Source organism: Acanthochromis polyacanthus, chromosome 20 (assembly GCF_021347895.1).
Source record: "Acanthochromis polyacanthus isolate Apoly-LR-REF ecotype Palm Island chromosome 20, KAUST_Apoly_ChrSc, whole genome shotgun sequence".
Classification (NCBI taxonomy): Eukaryota; Metazoa; Chordata; class Actinopteri; family Pomacentridae; genus Acanthochromis; species Acanthochromis polyacanthus.
Window position 1 is genome coordinate 9,312,087 of NC_067132.1, and position 16,063 is coordinate 9,328,149.

The 16,063-nt window shown below is 41.8% G+C and overlaps 1 protein-coding gene across 2 annotated transcripts in view; it reads right to left on the reverse strand.

Annotated features, from left to right (window-relative positions):
- Nucleotides 1-485: 485 nt before the first annotated feature.
- The window catches only part of LOC110951091 (partitioning defective 3 homolog), a 400,033-nt gene continuing 384,455 nt past the window's right edge, over nucleotides 486-16,063 (reverse strand). Inside the window, exons 23-25 of one of the 2 annotated variants that reach the window (XM_051940403.1) lie at nucleotides 13,461-13,526; nucleotides 11,583-11,710; nucleotides 486-6,124 (exon numbers count right to left, since the gene is read on the reverse strand). In XM_051940403.1, the coding sequence (XP_051796363.1) occupies nucleotides 5,671-6,124; nucleotides 11,583-11,710; nucleotides 13,461-13,526 (648 nt within the window). In that variant the 3' untranslated portion in view covers nucleotides 486-5,670. The remainder of the gene's footprint in view (nucleotides 6,125-11,582; nucleotides 11,711-13,460; nucleotides 13,527-16,063) is intronic. The other variant, XM_051940404.1, reaches the window with a different exon arrangement.

Below are 16,063 nucleotides of genomic sequence, written 5' to 3' on the forward strand. Positions count from 1 at the left end.
ACGGAGCACGGAGATTAAAGAGATGGAGAGACAGAGGATGTGTGTCTTTGTCTCAGTCGCTGTCACTTCAACAAATGTGGAAACCACATTTTGAGCGATGTATAGCTGCAGCTAAAGCAGAGGTTGATATTGTTTTAGCATTTCTCCAATGATGAGAAACAATTCCGACCTTTTTATGCCCCCCCTTCTTCTTTTCCTTTCTTGCTTTTTTATCTTAAACCATTGAAGACAGGAGGAGTGATCTGGCAGCCAGATGACTGACAGACAAATTTGAAGTCTTCCCAGTTCAAGCACATGTATGTCGAAAAAAGGATACTCAAAAAGAAGTGTTTCATTATGAATTCTTGAATCACTTATGCTGTATGGCAGCAAGAAACATTCATTATTTGCCTTCAATTATGAATCTTCTTTCACTGGGGTGTTATCAAGGAGGGAAACCATTTGTGAATGTTAAAGAAACACAAGGAAAATTATTGCTACAAGGATTGAAACTACCCTCAATTTATTCATTGAAAAAAGTTTATATTGTATGTACAAACAACAGCAGAAACATATCTTAATGATACACTGTTGGAAAAAGGAAAATTGCACGGTGCTTACATATTGGTCATTTTTTACCAGCACAGTACCATATTGTGGATAATAAAACACAATGAAGGATGGCCATTAAAACACAATAAAACGCTAACAATATATTTCTCATTTCTCCCAGGACTTAAAAACATCCCCCGAAACAATAGCTTTATGGGAAAAATCCATATGTCACAGAGGCGGTGCACAAACATTAATTACACAACACAAATAATAAATGTGCATTACGGGATATTATCAAATTTGCATATGAGGAGGGGGAAAAAAAAGACTCGTTAGATATTGCAGGCACCTCCCCAGTTCATGATGAGACACACCAGTTAAAACAGCTGCTGTGTCAGAGCTGAGCCCCCTCACACAAACACTCAGCTGCTGCTACTTTCATCTATCCAAAGCAGACGCAGTAATTCTGCCCCAGAAAAAAAAACAACAACAACAAATGTGTACAACTGACAGACAGACGAAGCAGATAAATGTAGAGAATAAGAAGAAGAGACAGCAAAAGTGAGCGCTGCCTGGCTGGTAACCTCTTGTTTGTACTGCAGACTCAGAGGAATAGTTGTGATTACTCCATTGACTGAATCATCTGCAAGGTCAGGCCTCCCATCTTCTCTCCCTCCCACTCCTCTGCTCCTCTCCCACTCAACAGCCAAGTGGTTCATATGGCTGCCAAGACATATTCATAGACATATTGGAGCATCCAGTTACTGGCAGCGCTTACAGACACTTAAACACATGTCCACCTACACACACACACGCTGGAAAATTGCTAGACAAACACGCATACTAGTGCTCTATTTTACATACCCTTACATTCATTTTTATATGCTTGTGAGGAGCACAAACCTCCTAAACTATACTGTCACCAATGAATAAATACTAGCCATGAGCTTTCTCTTAATCCTAAATCTAGTCGGAACCCTAAACCCAGAGCTCAGGAAATAAGTAAGGCTTAGAGGCACAAATTCATTTGAATATTAAAAAATGGGACAATGTTCTTCCCTGCTTGTTGAAAGCAGACGCCAATACAGGCCTGTTTCCCAAACACTATATTCCAGTACAGCTAAACTACGTCACGTTTGTTTGTGGCAATATCACAAATATGTTTCAAATTGACATCTTTGTCATTTATTTTATTGTTTTAGTGTCAATCATTTTCAACAATCACACATTAGATGCGGTAGGACTAATCTCCCCAAAAATACAAACAGAGGAGGAGCTTCAAACATGTAATGCAACCCATTGTATTTTCCTAAACCTAACCAAGTAGTTCTAGTACTTCAACTCAACCAAACCTAAGTCTAACAATAACGGTCCCACATGTAATGTAAACCCTGTTCTGATGAGTGAAAATACTGTACTATTGCTGTGTGGCTCCTGTAACCCTTCTATGCACAACATGGATCAAAAGTGACCCAAATCCAATGGAAAATGGTTATCTCCTGACCCACACAGCGCACCAAAGGGGTAAACTGGAAACTTTTTCTACTACATCACGGTCTTAAAGTTTTGGGAAAAAATACATTTAGGTCTTACAAAAATAAGAATGAAGTTCAGTAGTTATAAAATATATGTTTCAAAATCATCATATGCTGCATGTTCAGAATAATTCTCTCCCATCTTGGCTGAAGTCACATAGACACTTATACATCCACCCATTCTCTATACACCGCTTAATCCTCATTAGGGTTGTGGGGGGGCTGGAGTCTATCCCAGCTGACTCAGGATGAAGGCAGGGGACACCTGGACAGGTCACTAGTTTATCACAGGGCTACATATAGAGACAAACAATCACACTCACATTCACACCTACAGACAATTTAGTTAGCCAGTTAACCTCAGCATGTTTTTGGACTGTGGGAGGAAGCCGGAGAACCTGTGAGAACCCACGCATGCACACAGAGAACAGGGAAACTCCATGCAGAAAGCTCTCAGATTGGGATACAAACCAGGGATCTTCTAGCTGCAATGCGACGGTGCTAACCACAAAACCACTGTGCAGCCCACACTAATACATATTGTTTGAAAATGATTTCTGTTTATTTAGGTGTGCATCTTAGTGCTGTTTTAGAAATCTATACGCATATTCATGCCTGTAAATTCATCTCACATGACCACATGCGTCCGTCATGCAAATGCTGGTGTCAGCAAAAAGCAGCAGGTTGTTTGATTAGTTGTAGGAAATATGATGAAGGAAGAACAGCAGTTTTCAGAAGGAAGACAAAGAAAAAGTGAACATGGGTCTCTATCATTGTTTCTAAAAATTCCGTCTCTTCCTGTCTAGACTAAATGTAACCTCTGAGTCGTCAAACTAAAACAGGGTCAGAAACATTTCAGAAAGTTTCCACTTTAGGGCTCCTGAATGCCCAGAGTACTGTGGACACTAGATGTAAACACAGCAGAAGTGATGTATTTTAAAATTAAATAATGTAGAGCAAATGTACTGTAAAGCTAAAATCACTTGTCCAGTGACGGTATAACACATTCATCATAACGCAGCATATTGTGTCATGACAACAGTAAGTTGCGAACGATAAAAGATAAAGTTATGGTAGAGGAGGAATCTGATTCTCAACCTCTTCAGATATACACCACTGTCTGGGTGTCCTGTTTTCTCAGAGTAACCTGGTTTACTGAGCACATACAGGAGTGAACTTTGCCCTTCAGGAAAAATTCACATTAACTGGTCTACATACAAGAACACATGCAAACATAGTCACATACAGGTACACTACCATCCAAACGTTTGAGGTCACCCAAACAATTTCATGTTTTCCATGAAAACTCACACTTTTATTCATGTGCTAACATAACTGCACAAGGGTTTTCTAATCATCAATGAGCCTTTCAACACCATTAGCTAACACAATGTAGCATTAGAACACAGGAGTGATGGTTGCTGGAAATGTTCCTCTGTACCCCTATGGAGATATTCCATTAAAAATCAGCCGTTTCCAGCTAGAATGGTCATTTACCACATTAACAATGTCTAGACTGAATTTATAATTCATTTAATGTTATCTAAGTGATCCCAAACTTTTGAGTAGGAGTGTACATATACACACACACACTCACACTTTGAAAAACACACAGCTAATTATTGATTTAACTGTGAAAAAGTTCCCGAGTGGCTTTTTATCAATGGACTTAATTGTGAAGGAAAACAAAATCAGCTCCACTGTATGTGGCCAAAGGACAAGCAGTCCCACACTGAGGCCGTCCATGGCAGAGCTGATGTGGTTTCCCATGTAACCACTGATGAAATATTCAGTAAGGAACAGCTCAGACACCTAAAGGCCAACAGGCTTCTGTTACAGCCAAATCATTCTAGGTGATGCCGGGGCCAGAGAAGTGATGGCAAGGTCACTGTTTCTCTTTCCTAGTCACACATGACAACAAACACACACAGTGGGGCGCATTTATTTTTAATGAGGCACATTAATTAATAACCCAGACCTGACCCCATTTATACCGCTGGGCTCCCCGGATGGGTGGAGCAGAGTAGGAATAAAGAAGATCTAAAGCTGTTTTCCTCCACTGAGAGTGCCGTATGGTGAGGGCGACAATGTGTAGAGAAAAAAAGTGAGATAAAACAGCCGGCAGAGAGGAAGAAAGACTTCAGGATTATCATACTGAATACAAGAGGGGGATGGAAAGAGGATACACTCTGAGTAAATGCTGCATCTGAAACCAAAAGGGACATTTGCCTGAGCATGGGGGGATGGGCGCTCATGCCCAAAACCCAAGCTCTGACGCTACAGTTCACACAAGCTTCTTAACCTCCACACTCTGTCAGCACATGTCATCTCCTGCCAGCACTCTCACATTCACACACACACACATGCACGCATGCACGCACACACAGCGTATTACTTGATGAAGACCATGAACTGCCTCATAATAAAAAGCCTCATTTACATGAGCATGATAACCACTAATTTCATGCCAGCACCTGGATGCTACAAAAACACAGACAGTAGCTGTGTTTCCATATAATGAGAAAATATGAAGCACACTTTTGAAATGTTGCAAAAACATAAAAAATGATAATGAGATTTTGATTTGTGTCCATTAACCACTTTGGAGTAAATAAACTTGTGTTGTCAGAAGGCAGTATGGACAGCACAGCACATGGCTGCAACAAACAAAGTAGAAGAAGCCGGAAACTCAATCAGCTGTTTACCAACTAAAAAACATCAAAGAGGAAGAGATAAATAGAATTTTGGCCATTGAGAGAAAAACATTGTAGAAAAGGCTTCAGAAACTTAGAATCATTCTTTCATGCCAGCTGGTATTTGTCATGTTTCATGCTGTCTGGAGACAAAGACAATGGAAGAACCAGAAACAGCAGATCGGTCATATGCCGTTTGTTTGCAAAGTCTCTGTCACTTACTATGTGCATATTGGTGTACAAACTTTTCGGTGAAAATGGGGATTCTTCTAAAATAATACTGTTTTCAATGAACTTTTTGTAATGCAGCACTTAAAAATGTGCATGAAAATACACGATGGAAACACGGTTATTGTGTATTGCTTGGTAAAGTCTCCATGAATAGCTTGGCTGTCTTATAGGCTGTGTTAGACAAGGCTGTAGCAAACAGAGCAGAAGAAGCAAAATCAGCTGTTGCCAACCAACAAATCCTAAAAGAAGAAAAAACAAAAATACGTCTTGCATTTGGAGTTCTGTTGTTTAGGTCAGACTGCTGTCAGATGTAGAGCTGCTTGACTGACGTGGATGGGTTAAAGCTGCACATCATGAGTCAAACAATGGGGCCGGTGCCTACAAAAGGTGAACAATCAATGGACTAAAAGGCACTTATATACACAGAAGATCACAATGCTGGACAAATAAACATCTAGAATCATTTCTTTTTGATACAGCTATAAAGGATCATATCATTAAATTCTTTTTAAATATTAACATTTTATAACAACGGTCCCATAAAAATCTTTGTACCTCAGTATTTTATAAAAAAAAACTTGACTTGTTGCCCTCTTTGTATTTTTCCCCTGTAAATACTTGTACGGATCAGTCCTAATCTCTCACAGACATTCATTTTCCTTTTCCTTTTCACTGTCTCAGGAATAAAACAGCCTTCCTTTCTCTGAACCCTGAAGCCTGCTGAGCTTGGCGAGTTGAGAAGGTGACGGAGGTACGTCCTGTCTGTAGGGGCCCTTGGACTGAGGTAGGGCCTGAGCTGGGGCCTGAGCTGGGGCCTGAGCTGGGGCCTGAGCTGGGGCCTGACTGTGGTCTCCATTGTGGTCATAGCTGCTGCCACTCGGGGTTTCCTGGGCTGGAGGCGGCCTGGCTTTGTTGGCCTCCTGCTCTCTTCGTCTCTGCTCCTGCCTCAGCAACTCCTGGGTCTCTAGGAGAACCCGGGCGTTAAAGTTGGACGTTCCCAGGTAGCCATTACGTGACCCCTGGCCCCCAGAGTAGCGAGGGTTCTCCTTGGATGTCTGGAAACCCTCTGCTGGCATGTACACCTTGTCCCATGACTCCTGGGACACCGTGCTGGGGTTCTTGCGAGGTTGCCTAAACACACAAAGACAGGTACAGAGGTCAATTGCGATGTTCAGTAAGTCCCCTTAAACAGTGCCTGAGTCTATAGTGAAAAGAGAAGGATGCCATTTAATTCTGCTCAAAAAAGAATTTTTATTTTTTTCGCCCAGCAGCCTCTGGGTCAGCACTATTGAAGGGAGATTCAAAAGAAACTGCACTTCAGCAGAGAATGTAGCCATTTTCACATTTTATGACATTAAAAGGGGGATGTGGTCGTGGTATTCACTTAAAATATTGAAAGCAACATGAGTGGAGTAAAGAGGGATCTGTTTTAGCCCGCTGCATGATTACACTGAATCCAGTGACATAAAGGACAAGACATGAAAGAGAGAGGAAACAAACGGCGGAAGGCTGAAATGCCCACAGGACTATTAGTTCCACATTGTAAACAAACACAAATGTTAAAACCTCCATGAGAAAAATGACTGCTTTCATCCATTTAACTCCTTTTTGGAGCTGCAGACGGGTGCACTTACAGAGCAGACAGAGTAATGGCAGGCCTCACGGCATTATCCGCCTTCTACTCATCTTCACCCGGCCTGCCTGCTCCTACACTGACAGGACAGCACAAGATGCACGCATATCATCTCTCATACAAAAACAATCTAACGCACATGCGTGCCTTCCACCACACATGCTCACCTTTTCAGAAATTGGCCCTGGAAAGCCGTCATTGGAAACTGCTAGGTCTTTGGCTAAAGTGTCAACTCTGCTCCTCCATTATTACGATCCATTAAGGCCGATGTGCGATGGAAGACCTGTGACAGTGTCTTTTGCATCAAGGGTGCTAAGAGAAATCCCATTCACACCTCACTGACCCAGTGTGTGCTTAAAAGGCTTTTGAGTTCACAGCACAAGACTGCAGAGGGAGACAGGGGCCTGGAATGCTTTTAGACTAAAACACCTGAAATTCTTGTCAGGCTGAGTTTCACTCCAGCAGCTGAGAGGAATAGACAGAAGACTAAATAGGTAATTTATTGTTCAAATAACAACTCTCTTATTCATTTTTCTTAACTCAGAATTTAAAATGAGAGAAACTGATTTAACTTCTTATTTTGTATGCACTGCAAAATACTGCCTTAAATTAAGAAAATTAGAGGACATACTTGATCATGCCACAAGAAAAAACATTCTCTAAAGCTTATAGATGGGATTATAGATGTACAGACCTGATCAAAATCTTAAGACCAGTTGAAAAATTGCTAGAATTTACCTTTTGCACATTTGGATCTTAATGAGGTTTTAAGTAGAGCTACAATATGCAAAAGCAAGAAGGGGGAGTGAGACAAAAAGCACTTTGAAAAAGTAATTTATTGAAAGCAACAAGTAAACTGAAATAGGCTGTTTATCAGCTGATCAAAAGTTTAAGACCACAGGCTATAAAAGTCAAAATCTGCTCAAAATTCTCATTTTCTGTCAGCCATTCACACGGTCATGCCCTCCTGATGGCTAAAGCTAAGAAGCTTTCTCTTGTTGAACGTGGTTGGATCGTCGAGCTGCATAAGCAAGGCCTCTCACAGCGTGCCATTGCTGCTGAGGTTGGACGCAGTAAGACGGTCATTCTAAATTTTCTGAAAGATCCTGAGCATTATGGAACAAAAAAGTCAAGTGGTAGACCCAAAAAAATTTAAAAAAAATTGTTTCTAAAACAAAAATCTACAGTTTTTACTAAGAAAATATTTTTCTAATCCACTGCAGCCCACTTAAAAACCTCTGTTCCATACATGCATCCCATGCATGTACACTATTGTGGAAGATGTGCATATTGTCCTATGTTGTAACAATTTTGGACTGCTCAGCACATCATATGCTCACGTACTTCCACACAGGGAAAGTATAACACTGTTCTTACCCTCACCCCAACTGGTTAGGGCAGGAGGACGTCCTGCCTATACCCGGTTCTGCTGGAGGTTTCTTTTTAATCAAATGGAGCTTTATCATCCCACTGTTGCCTGTATGCTTGCACAAAGCTATCCGTTAGATTCACTGTGTTTCCCTTTAGGAAAGAGTGTTGCCACCTTGTTTAACAGTCAGTCACAGAATCGGGAAAATAAAACATAAACACAATGACTGTGTAAATTATAATTAAAGAGCAGTGTCTAGTGTCACGGTGGTGACATCAACAGACAGAATCCTCAGCAAATATAAATCAGGAACTACCCCCCAGGGCTGTCAACAAGCAAGTTAAAAACATGAACTACTTCATTCTTAACATTTAAATTAAGTTACCCTTGTTAAACATTCTTTTTTTATATCTGTGTAATGAAAGCCCCACATTTCCAATATTACTAATGAAAGCTCTTGTGGTTCTCAGTGTTTAAAGGTTGGGGAAGAGCTGAAGCACATGGCACTGTAATGTGAGTGTGGATGCCTTTGTTGGCTAAGGTCTACATTTATGCATGTGTAGACAAATGTGTATGCATTTATGTGCTGTAAATGGGCAGCACAAACACATCATCTTGTTCCACTGTGCATATGTATGTATGTGTGTGTGCATGTAAGTACGTATGAGGGTAATTGGCCGAGGGGCAGATGTAGAGACAGACTGCAGAGAGAGCCCCACCACATGCTCCATATCTGGGTTTTGCTGTCTGGGCGAGCCGCCATGCATTTACACCCCGGCTTGGCTTACAGAGCAGCCAGCACCGCTCATGAGGGAGCCGCTTGTTTAGAAACCCAGGACGCCTGTTGCACAAGGCGGCGATCTGTGTTTCCAGAATGACCTTTTAGGTTTTAAAGTAGACGAGAGAAAACGGGAGTCTTCGGCGGCGAAGAGAAGAGAGCAGAGATGGCATTGTTCCACAGGAATGTAATCGTGATTGATGCGTCAGGGGATCCAGTTCTCTTATCACCTATACTCCTGCGCCAGAATATGTCACAAAGTAGATTAGCTACATTTACAGAGGGAGGGGATGGGAACATATATCATGCCAAAGAGTGGGGTAAATTTAGAATGACAGAAAATAACAAACAAAGCCAGGAAGTTGGCTTACACAAAAAATTTGTGGCCGCTGTGTGTTTCTTTAAAACAGCTGGGAAGAATCAGAGTTTATGAGAAGGAGGAGAAAGCTTACACACACATGCACAGACTCAAAATGATTAGGGAAAAGCCCCAAATGCATCCAGTGGGCAATGGAACAATCGTTTCTATATTGTACAAATAAATTGTCTACAAACGTGGAATAATATTTTCTTTATAGCGTGGAAGGACGTTGTTCTGGCTGAGGAGTGTACAAACTGTACGAGTAGATGGGGGAGCTACTGGCGGTTCTCTCAGGCCACAGTTAAGAACCTTATCTTGACGGCATTCATGTGTGTGTGTATTTTTGTGTGTGAGTGCGTTTCTTTCTGGCTAATCAGTGGTCTCTACTTCCTACTAAAACACTCATTCCTCTCCCGGCCCCCTCTCGTCCTCCGCTGCCTGTCACCGCTAATCCTGCTCCAACAACAAGCCTTCATTAGTGCTCTTCCAATCCTCACAGCCCAGACAGCGAGCTAAGTCTGGCCGTCATCAGATAACCAGCTACCATGGCTTCTTCTGGAAGCTCTTTGGGTTGGAGGGTTTTTTTTTTTTTTTTGTGAGGGAATGTCCCCTTTTCAACTGAACGGCTCACTGCTCAGGCTTCCTGTTTTGGAAGAGAAGGACAGGATGAGGAGGTTCCAAAAGAGAGGTGGTTGGAGTTAGAAGGCTGAGGTTATTAATCTGGGCATGTAAGACTTTAGCTCTTTAATGAGGAGCAGTACCGAGACACGAGCTCTGAAAAGCCTTAGCCAGGGTCAAACGTCAAGCCTGAGCTCATGCGACTCTTTTCTCAAAGACGCTATGAGATTATGAGAGGAATGCATATCAAAGGCCATTCTTGGCTGGCTTTTTGGCCGGCCATGCGAACTTCCCAAGAAAAGCAACTCACTGAGGGGGGGGGGGGGGACTTGGGCCTACTGTCACATTACATGAGATACCAGCAGATAACAGCTAAGAAGGGAATGCATAGATCAGTCTGGCTTATACAGACCACATTGATTATGTGTCCATGTGGACCACAAATCCATAGCCATAGACAGGAACATGTTTTAATCGACCAAACTGTGTTCACAGGCAGCAGAGCAAAAGGGAACAGCTATGAAGAAATGATTGCACAGGGAGGGACTAAAACACAGGAGATCAGAGTTACTCTGGCCAAGAAAATGAAAAGACCACACACACACAAACAGACGCACACACGCACGCACGCACGTACACACACAAACACACGTTGAGGGTTGTCTTTGTTTAAGTTGGCAAGCAGCAAAACTCAAATAAACCTTCACTTGCTGCATTGTAGACCATACTGTACATTTCATAACACCAAAAACTCACACTGGATTGTTTTCAGCATGGAAATATTTAACAATAATGTTTATTTTATGATAAACTTTCAATCAGTGGGTAGAATTAGAGCATTTAGGGACCTTCTCTTTCAGGATGCAAAGCTTCAAATGTGGGGATTTTCAAGTGAGATTAGAAAGATTCAGAGGACTGTTACAGAGTGATGACAGGGACTGCAAAAATTGATACTAAACTGATTTCCCCCAGGGCATTGAGATGAAAGATATGCTAAGCTTTATTGGCATCTCTTTGACTAACATGCAAAAGAATCGAAACAGGAAGATGGAGAAGATGGAGAGCAGTGTGTAGCTCTGAACTAAAGCTGTGTAAGGCAAGACATGACCAAGAGAAAATTCCTTTTAAAAACATACTGAAGTTGTTATTCATTATGCGGGGAGTGTTGGAGAGGGGGCCCAGTGCCTTTCACAAAGTCACCACTTCCTTGAGGTCAGCATTGACTTAATGAAGTTAAATATCAGTCAGATAATTCTAAGCAATCACATTAAATGATTTCATTCAAAGAGTTTTGCTAAGAATCATTTAAATGTCTAGAGATGAGTTGAAAGTGCCTTTATGGTGATTGACTTTGAGGGTAGCCAAAGAGATACGCAAAACAAAGAGAAGAGGAAAAAAGAAGATAAAAGCAAAAATATCAGGGAAGAAAAGACAGGAATCGAAAAAGTCAAATGAAGAGGTTGAGAAAGGGCACAGAGGACATGATAAGGAAGGCAGAGACAGAATTATGTACAGACAGATGGTAAAATGGTGTGTATTTATATAGCACTTTACTATACCTGAAAGATACCCAAAGCGTTCACAGTTACCCATTCACACACTGATGTGCAAGGCGCTAACCACGACCCACCTGGAGCAATTAGGGCGTAGGTGTCTTGCTCAGGGACACCTGGACATGAGCTCTCCGGGCCAAGGATTGAACCGGCAACCCTCCAGTTGCAAGACGGCCACTCTACCCACTGAGCCATGCTGCCCAGACGGACAAACAGACAGACAGACAGACAGACAGACAGATGGGATGAAGGAAGAGGAAGACGATGGATGTCTCACCGTGGCAGAGAGTTGTACTGTCTTGGTGCTTGTTGGAAACCATCTCTGTCGTCTTGCTGCTGTTTCTGGACCTGAGTGTCAACTGTTACAGAATGGCGTCCACTCTGAGCCTCTGTCCCATTGGTCACCTGGTACAGTCACCAAATGGAGTTAGTATACACATTGTTAAGAAACACAGAAACACAGGAAGAAAGAAAGCCAGACATTTCTGTTACCTGCAGACTGAGGCTTGCTTCCTTGCCCACTCACACATAAATGAACACTTAGATTGTGGAATATATTTCCCTCAGCACAGCAGGTGCTTTGACAGTGTGATGCCTCCTGTGTGTTGGACTGGCCTCAGGGATCAGTTAGTTAGGAGGTGTGATTCCATGATCACTGTGACACTAAAAATGCACCTGTGCTAGTGGATAAAAAGTCCCTTGATGATGCTGTTAAAGGAGTCCTTCACCAGAATATTGATGAATTACAAATCCTTGATCTACCACACGGCTAATGCTTGCATTTTCCGTGAAAAAGGAAGCTTCTCAAAGTGGTAACGGTTCAAAACCAAAGATGCATTTTAATTGCATTCAAATGTTCAAAAGTTTAAAATAATGTATGCACTGAATGTAAAAAAACCAAACATTTTAAGATGAAAATTAGCTCTGAAAAGCAGAGTATCATATCTCAAATCTCAACGGATGATCACAGCAAATAGCAACCTCTGAGGCTGAAAAGGGAAACCAGTGCAGAAGTAGTCTGACTGATAGAACGTAGACCTTGGGTATAAGTGTGTCACTTATGGTGCACATTTCACATAGGATTCCCCTTCCCTTCAGTCCACTGTATGTCAACATTTCCAACCCCCCCCCCCCCCCCCCCCCCCCCCCCCCCCCCCCCCCCCCCCCCCCCCCCCCCCCGCCGCCTACATGCTGAAAGCAACCACTTGAAACTGCATGTCTCCCTGCATGCAAATGTTCCAACAGCACAGATCCTCTGTGATTATTTTACAGGGGCATCACTGCTGTATCCTGGGCTTAGTCCTGCCTTAGATGGCAATGGTTACTTTAAAAACATTCCAAACAAACCAAAAGGTTTTCTTCCCCTGTAGCAGAATGAAATGAGGTAATGCCAAACCATTCTCCATTCTCTGACATAATGTTGCAGAGTTAAATCTAGCTCGGCAAGACTTACATGAAAGTGTCAAAAACTGAAGTTCTTCCAATGGTCATTTGAGGCTGGTCTCAAAAGAAAGTCCATGCCCACAGATCTCTTCGTTAAAATGGCCAACTTAAAGCACAAATAAACAGTCTAGTCCAAAAAAAAAATGTTTTGGTTGTCTCGAAAGTCAGTTTCTTGGACCATAAAAACTGTATGTGGGTGAATTTTTGCACAACACATAACTAAAATGAATGAAGTCCTAAAATTATGCATAATTAAGGGTGTAGTCACTTTAAATTACACTTGAGTACCATCTCAGGACACTCCATGGCCCACCTCAGCTCTACTGCTTCACCTCTTCCGAGATCGTGGCAGCTGAAGCTACCACACCAAGATTCAAAACCACTGTTTGGGAATCATATAGATGTTTGGAGGGTTTGTCCATCTTTATGTGCAGTCTGTATTTCAAAACAGCCGATATTTTCTTCGACTGAAGCAAACACCTAGCTGAGAACATGTCCTGATGTGTTTACTGTAAAATGAACCGTGAACTGCATTAACTGTAAAAACCAGCAGAGAATTACTGGTATTACAGAATGTCATAAGAAGCTCAAAAAGAAGTCCTGTTTGAAGACCTAACTACCAGAGAAAATCATTTAAACCATCTCTAAGTGCCTGACAGGAGAACGTGTGAGTATGTGACTGATGAAGAATTTACTGCATCTGACAACGTACCAGAACATAGCTTGTTCTTGTGAGGGATTCGTTTTGTTCTTTAGTCAGAGTATTTCCTGTTTCATCCTAATGAGAAAAGAAGAGTCAAGAAAGAGTTAAGAATGAGGATCTTTACCTTGGACTGACAGCCATTTCAAAAACTCTTCAGTCAACTGTATATAGATCATGTTAAAAAATAAACAAGCTGTTTATTAATATTGTTCTAGTATGACTTATTCATATGTATTTATATTTCAGCTATTTTCCATATGGAGGATTTACATGAATTCTTACAGTGTCAAATATTCATACTTGAAGTTCTTGAGGTGTATCTCTTTGACTTTTTATTGATGGAGCTCCAACTGCAGCGAACATCACTGCTCTAACTACAGGTTGCATCAGTTTGGTGCTTAGGAACATAAGAAAAAAATTGTTGTGAGCACCAGCAGTGCTGAGAACATTAAATATAGATGAGTATCACCAGTTACTGCTTCATTCCACACATTTGCGTGTGTCTCCACACCGCCAGCAAGTGTGTATGTGTGTTTGTTGTCTGATCATCTGTGAGGTTGACATGGAGATATCATCTCCCTCAACACCAGCTCACTGCTAACGAGCTGGCTGATGAAAAAACATGACAAGCCAATTAAACAGAAGTGAGCTGAGGAGGTGTTGCGAGCGTGGCTTGACCAAGTGTCAGTTTTCATAAAGCTCGGACGGTAATGTGGTAGGCAGGTGGTGTGGATGGTTCGTTGGAATATATTTCCGCATGAGCAAATAATAACTAATTTTTGACTATTTTAGTGAGTAGTTGAGTTTCAAAATTAAACAGCATCTCCAACAGCAGTGTTTGATAGCCTGAAAAGAAATTCTAGAAGATGTGGAAAATCTGTGAAAATGTGTTTCTAGGACTGGTAGTAGAGGAGTAGCACTGCTTCATAGAATGGATTGATGGGGTAAAGGTGTGTTGGCAGAATAAATGGCTGTCAGTAAAAACATCTTCCTGGAAACATCTTGTGTTTCTGAAATGGCTGCTTTCCTCTTTACTTGGACAGCTGCAATAACACACAATTACATTTCACTCAGCGTCAATAGCCAGTCCTTTCTCAAGCTTTCCAAGTCCTAAAAACATAATGGTATTCCACGTGGGTGAAGTGAATTGGACTCATATGTTTCAGGTTTCTGTGCAACAACATGTTCCTCCAGCTCAGAAAGTGTAGAGCGTATAAACGAATATCAGATGAACTGTAAAGGGGAAAGGAGAAATTATTTTACCGGAGCCAAATGTGGTGGTGAGAAAATAATTAGTCACGCACACTGAAAGTTCTTGATGTGATTTGAAAGGAAGTGGAGAGGAATCCGGAGGTGCCTGACGCTTCAGTTTAAAACTGAAGGGTTGAGGTGGATGACGCCATGCCAAGAGAAATGCATGAGAAATATAGCCAGGAGAGAAAATCAGTCAGTGTAATGGCATTATCCAGGGAAGGAGAATCAGATTATTCCACGTTAGGCCTGGAATACAATGCCATATAAAACATGACATTTGTTGAAATCGAATCAAAGAGACGTCCGTGTTTGTTTTTATCCAATAATGTGAAAAATGATGTCAATACAGCACACTTTTATCTCTCCCCTGTTTCCTTGGTGGTGTCACAGACAAAGCAGACAGGAGAAAGAATTCTCCACCTGTTTAAACAGAAGAGCCGGGGGGACATAATTATGAAAATTATTTGCAGCTATCAAGAGTCTGCGACGAGGAAAGCAGCTGGATGGAAGCTTTAAAAGTTCAAAACAAAAGCAAGACCAGGGTGTAATATTTCTCGGTTCAGAGCTGGTCGCAAACCTTTCAGATATCAAAGCAGGTCGCTGTGATGGGTCAGCACTAACATATGGCTTTACCACCCACACTCCTCATGATACTGTGTTTGTAGGCCGGCGCATAGGGAACAGTTTTAGGAGAGCAGCCAAGCTGTACACAAACAGACATATGGAAGACATTTAAGTTGCTAATGGGCAGACAGAGCAAGAAGAAAGTGAGAGAATGGCAGTGAAACACCACATCCTGACAAAAGCCCAGTTGGATAATGACTCTCTCTTAAAGTCAGCACGCCGGCCCAATTCTGCCAATTTATTATAAGCAAGCCCAGTCCATTTGTGGTTGCCGGGGTGTGTTGCTCCGGGCGGAGTATCCATCTGAGAGCAAGCAGTGTGGTCTGCCATTTCCCGGTCTCTGGCCCAAGGAACCATAGTGAATGGAAGGTTGGTTTGGTCATCACCATATCACTTAAGGACTTACTAGTATGCACAAAAGGCAGAACAAAATGTTGGAGTGTCTTTTATTGTCCTTAAGTTATCTCTGTCGAAAAATGTGTGGGGTAATAGGGCTGAAAATATTGTTATGGCTAACATAAGAGGAAGTGAATCGTTTTGCTCTGCTCTTCTCTTTCCATCTTATCTGTAAACAGTTTGGTATCTCAGCAAATTGACTGCAATAAAATTGTTGGATGCATAAGAATTCTTACATCTGTGCTCATGTATGATAGTATGTGAGTACAGATGTGTGTTTTATCTAGGTTTTGGCAGCAGGGCAAATAGCACAATATTGCATTCACTATAAAACGATC